At 57.3% G+C, this 18,209-nt stretch overlaps 1 protein-coding gene across 1 annotated transcript; it reads right to left on the bottom strand.

Annotated features, from left to right (window-relative positions):
• Window positions 1-1,287: 1,287 nt before the first annotated feature.
• HAPLN3 (hyaluronan and proteoglycan link protein 3) lies at window positions 1,288-17,099 on the bottom strand. Its single transcript, XM_023650253.2, has 5 exons — window positions 16,641-17,099; window positions 8,824-8,990; window positions 5,641-6,009; window positions 2,946-3,248; window positions 1,288-2,248 (listed from the first exon to the last, which is right to left on the bottom strand). Exons 2-5 carry the CDS (start codon window positions 8,942-8,944, stop codon window positions 1,962-1,964), a joined length of 1,080 nt encoding a protein of 359 aa, XP_023506021.1. The 5' UTR covers window positions 8,945-8,990; window positions 16,641-17,099; the 3' UTR covers window positions 1,288-1,961.
• Between the last annotated feature and the right edge of the window lie 1,110 nt (window positions 17,100-18,209).

Raw genomic sequence — 18,209 nt, 5'->3', positions numbered from 1 at the left:
AGGGAGACACGTGGCCACCTTGCAGAGTTTGTTCTTTGATATCACGCTGTCGCTCACACAGAAGGAGTCGGTTGGTAGTGTGAGCCCAAGAACAGAGGCAATATCAGGATTTAGGAGAACAAAAAAAAATCGCAGCCCGCCTGGAAACAGTGACTCTTGCTTACACATTTTGGGGTAAGTTGGTTGGCTGGCCACTGGCAAAAATGTCTGGGCATCCTGCTTTTAAGTAGGCTCTAGGACATCACTGAAGATGGTTTCGATTGTTTATGGATTCCCCCACAACCTGGAGTCAGGCCGGAAGTGCGTGCCTGGTGGCCTCCTCCACCGGCCTCTCTGGAGGAGGCAGGTTGGCACCACCCCCTCATCAGAGTTGCTCAGTGGGCGTTGAGTCTGTGTGTGTGAACACGTCTGTGTGTTGGTTAGCATGTGCCAGTGTGAGTTCAGTGTGTATGTGTGTGGTTGAGTATCTCTCCGTGAATCCGTACGTGTGCCCAGGTTGTTGGCAGCTCTGGAAAGAATGAGTGGACCAGAGTGGAGGGTGCGGCGATGGTCACATAGCAGGGCTCAATGGTCACACAATTTGTCAATTAATGGACAGAGTAGTTGGGAACACAACTATGTCAGTAGTTTTCCAACTTGAGCCTACACCAGAAATCAAAAGGGCTTGTGATAACACAGACCACTGGCCCCAATCCGGGGTTTCTGACTCAGCAGGTCTGGGGTGGGGCCCAGGAATTTGCATTTCTAACAAGTTCCCAGTGATGCTGATGCTGCTGGCCACACTTTGAGAAGCACTGGGCTACATGAAGAACTGACTGACTGACAGTGAGTGGCAGAGGTGTGCCAGTGCAGAGGCAACTGGTCCATTTCCTGAGGCTGGGGTGGGGGTTGGGGGGCAGAGGGTGAGGCACAGAGAGGGCTGGTCCCTGAGATGCCTGGCCTCCGAGATTTTCTGAGGGGCACAGCCTCCTCCGGCTCCTGAGAGGCACCTCCCACTCCTGTGCTGGGCCCTGCAGACACAGAGCCCAGGAGCGGGGATGGTGGGGAAGCAAGCTGGAGCCGCAGCCGCTAGGCTAGCACTCGAGGCAGGGTGTGCCACGGAGCAGGCAAGGCCAGAACCAAGTCAGCCTGAAGGTGTAGGCCATGGACTTCCCTGCCCACCCCACTGGACGGACCCCAGTGACCTCTGAAACCTAGGATAGAATAGACCCCACCATGCCCGCTGGGCAGGGAGCTGGGCCCCAAGACTGAACAAGATGCGGAGCGAGACTGAGAGGAGGGCCGGGATGGAAGAAGGAAGCTTAGCACCTTTATTGTCCAAGGAAAGCACACACACCTGAGGGCCACTCCCCAAATCGGGAAAAGCGGGAACAAAATACGGACTCTTTGGGACCAAGAGAGAAGGGGAGCATGCGGGGAATTTCTCCCTTCCCCAGGATTTCACACCGAAGCCCAGGGACCCGCTCCCAGCCCCGGTCCTCAGCGTCGCTGATCTGGTCCAGCAGCTTCACAGAGAAGCAGGAGCGGGCAGGAGACTGCGAGGCCCACAGCCCAGCTCTAGAGCCCCCTGGCTGCCCTGTCCACCCAGTCTGGAGCCAAGGGACAGCTGTGGCAGCCACACCTGCCTCCTCATGTCACTGTCCCCTCGGGCATCAGCCCCCGGGGCGGGGAGAGCGGCTGGACTCAGTGACGGCAGGGAGCCCTCTCGAGCCCACGAGGCTCAAAGGGCCAGAGGAGAGGGGCAGGAGGATCCTGGAGCGGGGAGCCTTGGGGTGTCCGCCCGAGCAGAGGGAGGATCTGGGAGCTGTAGGATTTACGAAAAATTGTAATAAATTTTTTTTAAATTTTAAGTTGACAAGTATAAAAACAAGATGAAAACCACCCCAACTGGAAGGGGAACATGAAGCAGTCAATAAATACAGCCCGCGAGGGGAGGGGCGGCGAGTCAGGAGCCGTGAGGTCTAGCGCGGCCGGTAGCAGTAGACGCCGTACTCTCGGCTCTGTGGGTCTGGGAAACCGAAGCTGCGGACACCAGGCTCCAGGGACCCGCAGTTGGGACGTGGGTGAGCCACAGGGTAGCGGGCGCTGCCATCGGCCAGCCAGCCGGCATCGCAGCGGTCCAGGCCACGGAACTTCCAGGCGGCAAAGAGCTGGCCCACCTTGGCGATCTGGGCGCCGTCCTCCTGGCAGGCCTCCCTTGCCTCCGCCAGCGTCAGCTTCTCGGGGTGCTCCAGGTAGTACACCCGCCCTGCAGGCAAGTGGGGCATGAGGGCAGGGCAGCAGGGGGGCAGCCGGAGAAGACAGCAGGGCCTGCTTCTATGCCAGCTCATCCAGACATTACAACCGGGCCCCAAACCCTGACAACGGAGCCCATGCTGTCGGCATCTGCAGTGGACACTTCAAGGGGCACCGTCCCCCTCCTCATCCCATCTCTGAGAGCTCCATCTCGCCTGCCCTGGGGCTGGGGTCCCCTAGTCATGTCTGTACTCCTCCCACCCTTCCCTAACTGCACCCTCGGTGGGCGCCCCACTTAGTCTTGACTGATCAGCATCTCTCATCTGCTCCATCACTTACTGAGCACCCACTATGTGGCAGGCACTTTTCAAAGTGCTGGGGATATGGCACGGAACCAATTTCTGTTTTTAGTTTATCTTCCCATGAAGTGAGCCGCTTTATAAAGAGAGGCTGTGTTTTATGCGTCTTTGATGCCCAGAGCCTAGTCTCGGCCCCAGCACGTAGTAGGCACTCAGGAAATGTTTGATGAATGAATAAACCAATGATTGGTGGGAAGCAGCAGGAGAGCACTGAAAACTCAGCCTGGCTTCCAGATCTGCGGGGGCTCCAGACCTCCAGGAGGAGGTGCCGGCAGGGCAGGCGGAGGGGTCCAGAAGCCCCCCAGGGGCTGCCCTCCCACCTGCAGGGCTGGGCCCGGCCGTCCCACTCACCCCTGAGGGCCGCAGCGAAGCAGAACACGTCATAGCGGTGCAGGCGGCGGTGGCGGGAGCCGTAGCTGCGCACGCCAGGGGCCAGGCCCAGGCCTCCACAGGGCCGCCGGGCCTGCGCGATGGGGTACTGCACGGAGGCGTCCTGCAGCCAGCCCGCGTTGCACCAGTCCAGGCCCTCCTCCCAGGCCCGGAACAGCTGCTCGAAGGACGCCACTGCCGCGCCCTGCTCCTCGCAGGCCTGCTGGGCCTCGTGGAAGTTGAGCTGGTAGCGCCCCTGGGGGGGCTGGTAAGGGAAGACCACACCTGGGGAGGGAAGACAGAGGGGCTTGGAGGGGTGGGCAGGGGCCCAGTGGCTGGAGACCCCAGTGCCCTGCCCCCATGTCCACTGGGACATACATATGCTCCCCCAACACACACACACACACAGTCCCTCTCAGCAGCTCAGCGAGCCTGTCACCTCCTGTCCATCATCCAAATGCAAGGCAAGCCGACCTCTGCTTTACACCTCCCTCCTAGAACTGGGCTGGCACACAGCAGGACTCAGCAAATGTTGATTAAGGTAATTAATTAATCAGCCAACTAATGTGCCCAACTATCGAAGGGAAATAATCCCTAATTCCCAGGGCTGTTGCGAGAACCCCAGTGCTATGGTCTCGGGGTGTCCCCCCAGACTCCTGTGTTGAAATCCTAACCCCTAAGATGATGGTGTTCAGAGGCGGGGCCTTCAGGAGGTGCTCAGATTAGTGCCTTTATAAAGGAGACCCCAGAGACAGCCCCGCACCAGCCCCTTCCACCACGTGAGGACACAGTGAGAAATCTGGGAGGCGGAGGAGGGCCCTCCCCCAGCCAGGCTGGCACCCTGATCTCAGGCTTCCAGCCTCCAGAACTGTGAGCAGTAAGTGTCATTTCTACGCCCCCTGGGCTGTGGTGGTCTGTTCCCACAGCCGAGCCCACTACGACACCAGTGAGGGTGCGCGGTCTCTCCAGCACCTGCCTCTGGGGGCAGGTGTGGCTCCCAGCCCCGCTCTCAGTAGCTGGGGCCTGATCATCTATGTCATCATTAATTTGGAAGCTTCTTGGGAGAATACAAGAAACTTTCCAAGTGTGACAGACGATTTTCAGGGGAAGGGGAGGCCCTAGAAGCCGTGGGACGAGGAGGGGGTCATAAAAGGCCTTAATAAAGGGGGCTTGAGGCCAGGGAGGTCCCCGGGTTGGGGGCTTCCCCTCCTTGTGCCAGGGTCTGGTAGGGGCCACAGGGTCCTCTCAAAAGTCACCACTTGTGTTTGAAATTTTACTATAATGAAAAGTTTTTTTAAACACCTGAGACCTGGTCTCTAGCACATCAGATAAACCTTAAGGAGACTGGTGTACCTGGCGGCCTGGACTGGCATGGCTGAGAAGCAGGGCCTGGAGTCCTCGGAGGCTCCTCCCTGTGGCCAGGGGCCGGGAACCATCCTGGGCCCCACACCCCCAATCTCCTCTGGAGCAGGAAGCCAGCCGCCTGGGTGGAGCGAGGTCGAGGGCACAGAGAGGTCTGTGGGCCTCGACAATCAGCTCACACCCCCGTGTGTGTCTGCAGGGGAGTTATTTCACACCTGGTTCCATCCCAAATTCCTTCCTTTGAAACCCCCGGAACGGAATGAGGGCTCCCTGTTTCTCTCCGGTCCCCTGTAGACAAATGACTCTCACAGGCTCCCTCCCGGCGCCCACCATCCCCAACATCAGGGATGGGAAATGTGGCCCCTCTGGGCCACCATCTAAGCCACATGGACTGGGGAAGCGGATGCTGGTGGCAAAGGTCTGCCATTGATTGAGCTAGGCCTTGACACACATTCGACCCTCATCTCCTCTGAGGGAGGTCAAGGAGGAACTACCCTCGTTCCTCAGTTTACCCATGAGGGCACTGGAGCTCTGGGGGGAGGAGGCATTTACCAGGAGCCACAGCTGGGATTGGGTGGACATGGAGACAAGTCATCTTTTTCCACCCCCCAAGCTGCTCCCTAACAGGCAGGAGAGATATGAGGACACACCTCCCGTCCTAGACACAGAGAACAGAAGTCACTTAGAGACCTCACCTGGGGCCCACATACGGATCTGGCTTGCAGGGTCTAACTGGTTTAGACAGCACTGAGGTTTTTTTTAAATAGGAGATTTTTACAGAAAAATCCAGAGAGTTCACATAAAAATATCAGCTTCTCCTGTCAAATCAGAAAATCTGGCTGGTTGGGCCTCCTTCTGGGATGGCATCATCAGCTGGGCCCTTTGGATGGAACGAGGGCTCGGCAGTGTGCCCCAGTCCCCACCGCTCCCTATCACCTGGCACTCGTCTGTGTTGCCTGCCAACCCGGCCTGAATCTCAGCTCTGTCTCTAATTAGCTGTGTGACCAGCTCCTGCTTTCCTCTCTCTGAATGGGGTGTGAGTGAGAGGCAGTGGATTCTGGAGACTGACTGCCTGGCATCAAATCCCTACTCCACCACTTATGAGCTATGTGATCTTAGGTAAGTTACTTGACCTCTCTGTGCCTCAGTTTCCTCATCTGCACAATGGGGGTGATAGTAACAGTAGCTTCCTCATGGGTTTGTCTTGAAGATTAAATGTTTTCCTGTTTAAAGCACAAAGGTCTGGATGCTTCCCGGGGCCCTCTCCCCTCGGCCCCCGGGGTCCCAGCATCATGCACCCCCGTCAGGGTCTCACCCCGCAGCTCCAGCTCCACCAGGCCACTCTCATCTTCCAGCCCGTCAATGACCTCGCAGCGGTAGCGCCCGGAGTCCTCCAGCCGCAGGTCCTGCATCTCCAGCGACGCCTCGCGCTCCCCGTCCCGCCGCAGACGCACCCGGCCTTGGTAGTCTCCGAAGGAGCGGTGTCTCAGCCCAATGGCCACCAGCACGTCCTGCTCGGGGGCCCCGTTCTCCGACAGCTTCCACCATTTGACGCGCACGGGCCTGGGGGAGGCCAGGGCCGGCGCGTAGTGGTAGCGGCAGGGCAGGGTCACATTGGCCCCTTGATGGGAGAACAGAGTCCCCTGGGGCGTGTCCACCACCAGCTTCACTCCGTTGAAGAGGCCTGGGGGGGAGGGGGGTGCAGAGGGGGATCTCATCCCAGCTCCCGCCAGGCTCCCCGCCTCCCTGTATCCACGCTCTGCATCCAGCTCCTTCCATCAAGAGGCGACTGCTCCCCCCTCCCTTGAACCTGTGCTGGCCTTGCCACTTGCTGTGACCAAATGGACGTGGCGGAAGTGACGGCTGCCTTGTGCCTGTTCTGAGCCCAGGCCCCAGGGGACCCTGCGGCTTCCACTTTCGGGACCTTGTCAGCCGCCATCAGAGCACACCTGGGCTCACCTGCTGGAGGACGAAAGCGCAGGGAGCCGTCCCAACTGGGGCCATCCGAGACCAACCAGCCCCCCCCCCCGACCTGCCCGCCAACTGCAGGCACAGTGAGCGCGCCCAAATGCTGCCCCACAGAATCACGAGCAAAACAAATGGCTGCTGTCTCAAGCCGCGAAGTTTGTTGTGCAGCAAAAGCTATGTGATGTGGCAGGCGACAGAGCACCGCCGTACGGGGGGTGGGGTGGCTAGGACCCGGATGCCCCCAGTCTCCCTCTCTGTGACACGGGCCACAGGAGAGCACAGCCTGCCCTTCGCTCTCTTCCAACTGCCCGCCGTGACTCTGCCCGAATTCCTAGTAATGCAGGTAAGATGAGGCAGGGACTTCTAGAGGAGACTGTGCTCAGGGCTCAAGGGCACAAAGAAACCAGAGCCTAACAGGCAACACAGAAAGCAAGCGCATGGGCCAGGCTGGCTCGTCTTTAGTTGAGACCCACTACAGCGGTCTCACTGTGTCACGACCCTGGTGAGGACTTCGGGCCCCTGGAGGTACACAGGGCGGGGGCAGAGGGGCAGCCTGGGGGGTCAGCAGGAGATAGACAAGGAGGCTCCCCACAGAGCATGTCACGCTGAACGAGAGCTGCACCTGACGACCAGATGCTCCTCTGCAGCGGTTCTCAAAGTGGGTCCTGGGCCGGCAGCACCAGCACCGCTGGGAACTTTTTAGAAATGCATTGTTGGGCCCCACCCAGCGATGCTGACTCAGAAGCTCTGGGGGTGACGCCCAGAAATCAGTGTCCTAACAAGTGCTGCAGGTGACTCTGTGGTCACTCAAGCTGGAGGATCCTGCTCTGGATGACAGGACACAGCGGTCTGAGAGCACAGGCCCAGAGGCAGGCAAGATGGGCTTGAGTCTCAGCTTTTCACAACACGTAGTCTAGAGAAATCGAGCCTCGGTTTCCTCCTTTGTAGCATGGGATAGTAACGGGACCTACAGAGGGCTGAGAGAGGCTCAGATCAGGTGAGGCGGGACACCTGGCACAGAGAAAGAGCTCAACAGACATGAGCCCGGCTGTCATTTGGTGTCAATGCCCTTTGTGTTCCCAGAGCTCTTTAGTAAAGTTGTGTCTGAAGCTTTAACCTGAATAAAGTGAAAATGTTTAGCTAAATCATATGACAAAATACTAAACAGCCATGTCAAATAACCTGGCGGACGTGTATTCTATGAAACAACAAAATTACACGTACAGTATGAGGCTAAAGGAAATTCTCTTAATCATGTATGAAAGGCTGGAAGGATACACCTAAAACGTTAGCAGTGGTTCCCCTGGGTGGGGGCACTATTTGTGATTTTGCTCACATATATTCAGGAACTAAAGGGAAGGAGAAAAATGAAGAGTTGGCCTGGTCAAGTGGTGGACTGATGGGTAGAAAGCTGATGTTTTTAAGTTTCCTTGAATCTCATTAAAGTGTGCTTGTACAACAAAACCAATTCTGGAGAAAAGGGGTGTGGTAGGCTAAGCAATGGCTCCCCCAAATATCCAGGGCCTCTTCCCTGGAACCTGGGAGTGTCACCTTTTACAGTCAAATGGATTTTGTAGATGGCATTAAATCAATGAACTAGAGATGGGGGGCGGTATTCTGGGTTTTCCAGATGGGCCCGAAATGCAATCATAAGTATCTTTTTAGAAGGAGGCAGAGGGAGACTTGCCCACAGAGGAGGAGAGGGCAATGTGACCATGGAGGCAGAGACTGGAGTGACACAGCAGCAAGGTATGCAGGCAGCCACCTGGAACCAGAGGAGGCAGAGAGCGGCTTCTGCCCCAGAGCCTTGAGGGAGCCCACATCAAGACGGGGAGGGGCCAGGCATTGCTCATTTTCCCAGTCCTTCCACAGACAGATTTCAGCGTGGCCTCTTAAGATCCGTGTGCCCTGAGCACCTGGCTCAACCCTCTGAGCCTCCGTTTCCTCATCTACAAAATGGAATAATAAACAGTATCTGCTTTTGGGGCTGCGAGGGCAGCCAGCATCCATCGAGCCTGGTCAGGGCCCGTGCTGCCCTGGATGTTAAATGTTTTATTCTCACCCTTGCCCATGTCAGGGTGTTTGTGAGGTTTACGTGAGACAATGTAGGTAAGGCACCTAGAAGCCTGCCTGGCACATAGTAGGTGTGCAGCCACCACCAACTAAAATGTCACCTGCCCAAAGCAACGTAGCTAGGAAGTGGCAACATTAAGACTGAAACTCACATCTGTCTGACCCCAACCCCTTTCCACTGGGGAGATCAGGGGAGGTCACATTTATGCTCGGTCTTGACAAACTGGCAGGATGTTGGGAAAGTATAAAAAGCACAAGTGGTCGTCCTTAAGTACATTGGGCTCCGTGTCCGTGGAGCTGGCAAACACAGAGTGACTCAAGCATCTCGTGTTAGAAGCGAGCCTGGCCTAATGCAAAGTCCCCAATGGGAAGAGGGCTGCTGGGTCACAGCAGGGGCCAGGGGAGGTCTCGGTCACCCGGCAGGCGGAGCCCAAGCTGGGCCCAAAAGGCGGCCCACCTTCGCCATGGCCGTTGCCCACGGGGCTGCTGGAGTAATAGAAGCCGTTGTAGAAGGGCAGCCCGGAGACGCCGGCCAGCGGGAGCAGCAGCAGGACCAGCAGCCCCATGGTGTCATGCATGGCGGCAGCTCCGGGGGTCCTGGGCAGGGCTGGGGCCCGGGGCCAACTGGGAAGAGGAGAAAAACAAGCCAGTTAGAGAAGCCCCACTGTGGGGGCTGGGGACCCCTGGGCTCCGGCACCTACTCGCTCAACAAGTATTATGGAGCATCTTCTGTGACCCAAGAGCCAAGAAGACAGCAGTGACGAGTTAGACAAGGTCCCTGCTCTCCGGGGGCCACAGCCCACAGGCAAGATGGCCATGAGCAAGCCAACAAATCCTGACTTACGAGGCAGCAGAGAGACGTGGAGAAATTAAGCAGGACAACACGATAGCATCGACGTTTTTCAAACTGCAGGTTTGAATTTGAAAGGCTGTGAGCAGCATTTTTTAACGGCATGGAAGAGACTGGACTAGACTAGAAAATACCAGGGCACATCCGTATTTGGGGAGGATGAGGCCTACATTGTGAAGCTTTTGTTTTGGCAGAAAGGTGTGTGGGGATGAAGTGGGGAGGTCACAATGTGAAATTTATTTCGTATCTTGGGTCAAGGTCCAAAAAAATTTAAACATCACAGTAGAACACTTCTGAGGGGCTGTTCGGGTTTCGGTGGACACTCAAATAAAATAGCTGTTCCACAGGCTGTCGTTTGTTGATTTGATTTTTTTGAATATTGCACTAAAATATTATGTCTTGATTACTGAATTTTTTTGGCGCACACACACTCCCCCCCTTAAGTTTGTGCCCAAGGCCAGTGCCTCACGCACCTTCCCGGGTCCCCGCCCTGGTCATCGCCATCTACTGAGCGCTGGATCAGGCCTCCGAGGAGCTCCGTGCAGGGAGGGGGCAGTCACAGGCTGGGGGTCACCATGCTGTGTGGTGAACACAAAGATGGGGTGCAGAGAAGGAGCAGGGAAGCTAGACTGAGGTCCAGGAGGGAGCCAGATGGCGCAGGACAGCGGGGTTTGCTCAGCAGGGACCCAGCAAACGCAGAGATGCAGAGGCCAAAGAGAGCACGTGCGGGCTAGGCCGTGCTGGAAGTTCTCCATCGGTGCCCCACATCTGCCCTGCACTGGCCCCTGTGTGCCACTTCTCCCGGGCGCCCTGGCCCTCTGACTTCCAGCCAGACTCAGCGAGTGGGAGGCACCCACAGGAGATGGGCAGGCGGGGGAGGAAAGAGCAGAGAGGGCATTATTTCCTCCCTGCCGGTCCTCACTCTCGTGCCTCGGCCACATCTGTGACCCTCAGGAGCACGGCTCCAGCGGGGGCTCCTCTCCCAGGACCCGCTCTCATGGGCTCTGTAACACCATTTCCTCGCCTGTCCCCTCCAGGCCTAGGGGGCAGTGAGGGCCCATGCTTGGCCCTGCATCCCCCACTCCCCTGTCTGCTGCATCCACCCTCCTCTCTAGGAGTCATCCCTTCATCGGATTCTCTTTATTGCAAACTTCTAGGGCGAATTCTGCTTCCTGCCAAGCCCTGGCTGATACCAGGGAGAGGAGGGAAGGGGTCAGCGAGACCAGTGTTTGACGGCTTGGTGCCAGGCTCAGCAGCCTGTCCTTTGTCCCAAAGGCCCTGGGCTGCCAGGAATGGCTTTAAGCGGAGGACCACAGGGTCAGCCCTACATCTTAGAAACAGCCCTCCTGGGTGGACCAGAAGGCGCTGTGGGGCAACAAGGCCAGAGCAGGCATCTAGAAGCCTAACTATGATCATCACGCAGCATCGCGGGAAACCGCTTAGAGTGTAATTTAAAACAGCCAAAGCGGAAGCCAGAACCGCCACTCTACTGTGACTGTCAGTATGTGGCCCTACGAAGGACTGTGCACAGGAGCCAGAAGGGGGAGGGAACAAGAGAAAGAGAGAGAGAAAGGGAGAAAGGGGAGGAGGGAGGGAGGGGGAAAGACAAGACAAACATCGGACTACAAGGGTGTAGGACTGTGGAGGAAACATTCTTGTTTCCAGAACAGTCAGGAGCTCCCGCGGGAGAGGAAGTTAGGGATGTGGAGGAGGTGGCGAGGTAGACCCCACTGTTCTCTCTGACATCTTTGCAGAGACCCTGAGGCGCAGACTTGCCCTGCGAGCTGTGCCCTGCGGAGGACACTGCCCTCTGAGGCCTCGCTTCTTGTCCCAGAGGAATCCCCAGGCAACACCCACAAAGCCCCTTGGTGACGTGGATCTGGGCAGCCCAGGCACAGGCAGGCAACCTAAGGCAGAGATTGGGGACGGGAGGATCCGGGTTCAAATCACAGCTCCGCCACTCACGAGCTGTGTGACCCTGGAGAGGTTTCCTCACATGTGAAAGAGAGATCGTAAAACTCACCACGACTTATTGCTCCCCAATATGCCCTACTTTTCTCCTGTAGTAGCAGAATTCTAGATCCGTGTGACCAGTCAGCTGAAGGCTGTGTGTCCAGCCTCCCTGGCGGCTGGGCGGGGCTGACCCATGGCATTGCCCAGAAATAACACGTGCCCCATGCAGGACATGCCATTCAAACAATTAGGGACACCTTTCCCTGGTATTCTTCGCCCCAACCTCCTGGCGACTGAGCAGCCACGTTAGACTCAGAGATGGAAACCACAGATCGAATGGCAGGGCCACCCCTCCAGCCCTGGCCCTCCCCCACCTGCACCAGGTCATGAGAGAGAAACAAAGTCCCATGGTATTTAAGGTCGCATCTCAAGTCCCCTTTGTGAACGCAGCTTAGCCTGACTTGGCCTGACAAACAACTCACTTCCACTTTATGATAGGCATAAAAATATTAAAGCTGCGTTTCATGAGCACATACGATCTCATTTAATCCTCACCACCACCCCTGAGATGGGACCTATTAGTACCCGCATTTTACAGACGGGAAAACCAAGGCCCAGAGAGATTAAATAATGCCCAAGGTCATCCAGCGAGGAAGTGGCAGAGTGAGGATTTGAACCCACTCCAGTGCCCAAGCCCGGAACCACCGGGTCTAATTCAGGGAAGTGATGTGTGTGGAGCAGGTAGCCCAGGGCCTGGCTTGGAGCTGGTTTCCTTTCCTCCCTTGAGGTCCCACATTCAGAAGGAGGAGGGAAGTGGAATGAGGGCCCAGAGGGTTGTTGATGCTGCGCTGGATGCCCCAGGGGTCCACCCTGGCCCGGGGCGCCCAGAGCCTCCGTGTGCAGCGTTTGCAGCCCCTTCCAGCAGCTCTTCCGGTGCAGACGCTCCCCGGTAAGAAAGCGCTTCCCCAGAACGAGCAAAGGCGGGCGCTGCTGCCAGTGATTTTGTATTAAAAAAAAAAAAAGTGGATTTTTGCAGGATCATGCATGAAAAACAAACAAGCTTAGGGGAAAAATAAGTTTGGGACAGATGACTGCAAATTATACGCAACTTGGTGAGCAGAGGACTAACAAAAACAAGGACAACCCTAACAAAAAAAGACCAACCCCTTTAACTCTCCCCTGACAGTGGCACCCACTGGGCACTAAACCCACTGGCCCCCTGACAGTGGCACCAAAGGGTCAATCAGCCCTTTGCAGCCTTCATGGCTGTGGCAAGGGCGACCTCCTTTGAGACGGAGGTCCTTGGGGGCACTGGATTCTAACAGAAACCAGATTGGCCAAAGTTAAAAATCTGACCCAGGGTGAACCATCTTCTTTGATCTTTTTTTGTGTGTGTGTGAGGAAGATTGGCCCTGGGCTAACATCTGTTTCCAATCTTCCTCTGTTTGCTTGAGGAAGATCGTTGCTGAGCTAACGTCTGTGCCAATCTTCCTCTGTTTTATGTGGGATGCCGCCAGCATGGCCTGACGAGCGGTGCTACGTCTGTGCCAGGGATCCAAACCTGAGAACCCAGGGCCACTGAAGCAGAGCGCGTGAACTTAACCACTACGCCACTGGGCCGGCCCCTCGATCATTTTTTTAACATGGGGGAAATGTCTTTGCAACTTCTGCATCCGTTTCCCACTTTTATCAGAAACCGTGGCGTGTAGAGCAGCACACAGGCAGCCTCCCTCAGCACAGCTACCGCGTCCTTGAGTTGGGATGGCAAGAGTCTGGACGCTGGGAGCTGGGGGAACTCGGCAGGAAGAGATGCTGCGTGCGTTACCCAAATCTGTCTGGCTCCTGAGTTTTGGACAGTGTATCATAAGAGTTTGGATAGCGAGGGAAAGGCACGTTCTGCAGGACTGCTGGCATTTGTCCTGAGGAAGTCACACGCTGCTACAGCTTGCTCTTTAAATGTGAGAAATCGCGACACGGTCCCTCCAACACATCAGGGTGCTGGGAACCCACCACGGAACCAATGCGATTCCATATGACGGTGACACGGTCCCCTCATCGTTCTGACATCATGAATGAGGGAATTCACAGTTCAGAACACTCACTGAGACAGAACAGACTGCGGTCCCTTCCAGCATCCCCCAGCAAGCTCCCAGGCACCCCTTCCCGGCCTCGGGGACCCCAGCACCCACTCACAACCTCAAGCCTAGGCCCCACACTTGCTCCCTGCATCTTAAAGGGCTTCCATGTCTGGCAGTTCCTCAGTCCTGGCAAGAGCTCCCCCACCCCTGTCAGCAAGGAGAACTGTACTCTCCCACATTTAATCCACAGGCAGACAGAGGCACAGAGATGTGAAGCAACGGTCCAAAGGTCACACAGCCAGGAGGCAGGACTCTCCGCTGAGCTCTTTCAGCCAACCCTCACAACCGTCTGTCACATTTAAGGACTGCGTTCCACTGGTCAATGCACTTTCGTGGATGTAGTCACCTGTGGGACTCACAATATCATAATTATTGTCCCCGTCATACAGACAAGGAAACTGAGGTTCAGAGACGCTAGGTTGCTCGGCTAAGGTTACCCAGGTGATAGATGAAGGGGCTGGGGAACGCGTCTCCCATGTGCGGGGCACAGTTCTAGGCACGGGGGACAGAAACCGGAAGTCGTCGTGGAGTTTACATTCTAGTGAGGGAGATGGACAGTAAACGCGATGGGAGACGTATGAGATGTGAAAGCGACATACGTGACAGAAGTGGAAGAAGCGGGGGACGAGGGTGCTCCTGGAGACAGGATGGATCAGGAAGGTCCCTGAGAAGGGGATCAATGGTGAAGATGAGAGCTTTGGAGATGGTAGGGAAAAGCTTTCCGAGAGAGGGAACAGCAAGTGCAAAGGCCTTTGGCAGGAATAGCTTGAAGTCCAGGGAGGCTGGAGCCCAGGGAGCAAGAGGGAGGGTGGTAGGAGATGCTGTCCGAGGGGCAGTCACAGGCCCCACGATGTGGCACCGAAGGGAAGACACGAAGAGTGTCCAGCAGAGGAGCATCAGGAGCCTGACTGACATTCTAAACCCATCATTCTGGCTGTCCTCCTCCCACCGGTCAGGGGCGTGTCCTCAGCCTGGCTCCTCCTCCTTTGGAGCTACAAACAGCCTTGTTCTCTGTTCCTCCGGGCCCTCTCCAGTCTGGGCGCTCCCTGGCTTTCCTCTAGTTTAGGAACACTACCGCCAATGGCGAGGTGTGACCAGGTCAACACCCCTCTTGGCTGGATGCGAGCCCAGCAGTCATCCAACCTTGGGGGTGGAGGGGCACGCCAAGAAAACCGAAAGGAGCTCTGAAGAAAAGATCAGCCTGGTGTCCTGGAGCTCCACCCGGGTGGAAGCTGGCCCCCTCCTGTAGCCCCCCAAGAGGAGGCAGCACACAAGCCTGAGGTTCTGAGTTAGGCTTGCCGAGTTTGTATCGAGGCTCTGCGACCTGCTGGCTGGGTGACCCTGGGCAAGCCACGTGACCTCTCTGAATAGAAGTCTCCCCATCTCCAGAGAAGACTAACAGGGAAGCTCGGGGGCTGAGCACAAGGACCACCCTGACTGTTATGCTAAAGCACAGGGCAGTGTAGCAATGGACCGCCTCTGCTCCCTCTCAGGACCACCACAGACCTGCCACCAGCTGGAAGGCCCAAGATCGAGTCTAGCCCAGTCCCCGTGGCAGTGGGTGGCTCCCCAAGTCAGCTGGAGCCTTGCCTGGACACCCAGACCTGGGCTCAGCATTAGAGCCGGACACACCTGCATCCTACAGAGTGACCTTGGGCAAGTTACTCCACCTGTCTGTGCCTCCATTTCCTCATCTGTAAAAAGGGGATAACAACAGCCCCCTCCCTATAGGGCCGTGGTGAGGATCACACCAGATGAACGACATCCAGCCCCTGACCGCACAGCAAGTGCGAAGCAATCAGCAGCTGATATTATTGGCAGAGGAACATGGCGGCAGATTTCAGAACCAGATTGGCCACCTGGATTTGGTTCTGGCTCCATCCACTTAGTAACAGTCTGCCATTGAGAAGTCACTGAGCCTCACTTTCATCTGTAAAATGGGGGTCACAAGAGTACCGACCAGAAAATATTTTCATGAAGATTAAGGGAGAGAATGTCTGCAGAGCAATGGAGGGGGCAAGCACTCAAAAACACTAGCTAGGATTACTACTAATCACTTAGAAAGTGAAGTCTCACGTTATTTCAGCGGATCCTCCTCCCTTCTCATTGCCTGGGAGAGAAAGCAGCCACCATTGCCTTCTCTTTACAGTTGGGGAACCCGAGGCCAAGGGCATGGAAGTGAGTGAACTACCCCAGGCTTTATCTTTGGTAAATAGGTGGAAATTAGACCTATTCTGACCTCCCATCCTTTGCTTTTCCCAGCACCACTTGCCTCAGGACCCCTCCACATACCGGGACAAGCCCAACCCTGACTTGGGAGGAAGACGGAGCGCCACCGGACAAGCCTCCGAGGGCCACGCGACCGTGCCAGTCCCCCAGACACCAGCAGAGGGCAGCATTGTCCTCCAGGTCTCCTCGAGCCCGCCTCCCAGCGTGGAATTTGACTTCGGTGCCCCCTGTATAGACAAGGCTTACACGCGCCTTTGAACCGTGCGGCTCCGGAAAGTGGAAGGCGAAGGTGTTTCCTAGCAGCGTGCCCGGCCGGCTGGCCCTGCAGGGCCCCGGGAGCGGGGCCAGGCGCGGTCCATCACCTCCCCCTGCTGCAGAGAGCAGAGGCACTGGACACCGCAGTCCAGACTGGGTCACAGGCTGCTCGGGGCCACCTGGCGAGTTGGTGACAGAGTGCCTTGCGCTATTTCCTCTCTGAGCGACCCCATCCAGGGCTCTACCCTCCGCCCTCTCGGCCCCTTCTGGTCTCGCTGTTCCTAAGGCAGAAACCCCAGTGGACCGAGGTCTGAAACCGATGGGCATCTCTGGCGTTTGCCCCGGGACGGCCAGCGCGGACTGCCACAGGCCGAGAAGCGCAGGTCCGCCCGCCCGCCGCCTCGCGGGTGGTCCCCAGCCCCTCTCAGAGTTCTCGTGGCCCCGAGCATCCGACAGATGCCCCGGGGCAGAGCCCGGTGCGCGGTGCGCTGTGCTGGCGGCGGCAGAACCCGCACAGGAGATGGGAAGGAGTCCAGCGGCCCCGGTGGGAAGGTGGCTGCACCCGGGCGGTGGTCTCCGAGGCCACGGGTTTCGCTCGGGATCTGCCTCCTGGCGGCGCGCACCAGGGCCCAGCGCCCCCGCACCGCACCCACCCCACCCGCCCCCAGTCACCCCCGCCGGCGATCCCACCCCAGCTCCGCCCCGACCCTGGTGCCCAGCTCATTCCCCCTGCCCGCTTCCCGGACCTTGCCCAGGGAGGCGTGGGGGCTGCACAAGACCCAAAGTGGGGAGGGAGGAAACCTGGCCCCCACGGGGCCCCAGGAACCCGGCCATCCCCGACCCACATACCGTCCCCAGGTGGCTCCTCGACGGCGCGAGCGCTGTTGGCCGCGGGCTGTCCGGGTCCGAGGAAGCAGGCGGATTTGGGGATCTTGAATGGCCAGAAAGGAAGCGATTGCGGACAAACCCTCGCGCTCCCGCCGGGCCAGCCCCTTAAAGGAAGACACGCCCCTTTCCCTCCAAAGGCTGGGCCCAAAGGGAGGAGTTGCTGCAGGATTGGGCTGAATCCAGACTTGGCTGGGGACCACCCCTCGAAGCGCGGAGCCGCTGGCCAAGCTGTGAAGGTAATGTCCAAGAGTTGAGGTTGTCACAACTTGGGGGAGGAGGTAAGTGATGGATGAAAGAGGAGAGTTTGCAGAAGAAGGGTCCCATTAGAACGCCCTGGTTAACCAAAAACAGGGGACTTAGCAGGAGGAGCCCCTCTCCTGCACTCCGCAGGTGGACTTTCTGGCCCACACGGTGGGGAGTGGAAAGGGTGAGGCTCTCTATGCTGACCTCCCCCCACCATCACCAATAGCTGAAAGGGGGTGTGAACACCCCTCCTGCCCTGGAGTTCAGCTATCATGAACCCGCCAGCCAGACTCAACTCAGGGTCAGGCATGTGGATGCTGCCCTAGAGGGTGGGGCTAGAATGAGTGGCCCTGGGGCCACAGGAGGCATAGGCTGGCATGTTCCCAGCAGCCTGCAGGGGCAAGCAGGCTTCTGACTGGTCCTCCAACAGGGGGACCCTCCCTTAGAATCCTGACATCTGTCAGCACAGCCATCCCGGCAGCCACCTCCCAGGATGCCTCTGTTTGGACAGAGTGTTTTCTTTCCCGTCCAGACCAAGGGGGCCCTGGCCTGGACAGCACCATTGTTCCCTCAGCAGAAAAGCCAAGAGAGGTCCTTCCATTTGGCTGGGAGGAGGGCCACAGGGTCACTGAGCCCAGCGCCTCTTCCTAAATACATTCGACAGCCCGCATGCTCACGTGCACATGCCTCTGGGGGGTATGTGTGTGTGTGTGTGTGCACGTGCACGTGTGCTACACTCACACACAGCCAGGAGTAAATCAGAGAGCAAAGAGCTGCAGTGGACTAGAAGCTAAACTGTATCCAAAGTGAACACCAGGCTTGATGGGCAAGAGGGAGCCAATGAAGGTTCCTCTGCGAGGAGGAGAGACATGTCTGAGCACTGTGTGCAGGATGGATGGGAGGGGAAATACACAGGACATAAGTACCAACCTGGAAACTCTTGCAAGCTTCCTTGATGACAATGACCGAAGTCTATGAGGCCTCCCACGGGGCGGGCTTTAGTCCCCACAAGGCCACAAGGTCCTATTTTTTTCATTTTACGGAGGAGGGAACTGAGGCCCAGAGAGATTTAACTGCCAAGGTCACTCGGAGCCAGGATTTGAACCCAGGTCGTCCGGCTAGAGACCCTGAGCCCCTAACCACTCCGCTATACTTAAACCAGGAAGGGAAAGGAGACTGGACTCCTGGGAGAGGCGGGGCGACGGGTCCCAGTGCTGACAGCCACAGGTGCAAGGAGAGGGACAGACAGGGGAGGTCAGCTTTGGGACGAGTTTAATGCTGGGGGTG

The sequence above is a fragment of the Equus caballus genome, chromosome 1 (genome assembly GCF_041296265.1).
Source record: "Equus caballus isolate H_3958 breed thoroughbred chromosome 1, TB-T2T, whole genome shotgun sequence".
Taxonomy (NCBI): domain Eukaryota; kingdom Metazoa; phylum Chordata; class Mammalia; order Perissodactyla; family Equidae; genus Equus; species Equus caballus.
This window is presented reverse-complemented; position numbering and strand designations above follow the sequence as displayed.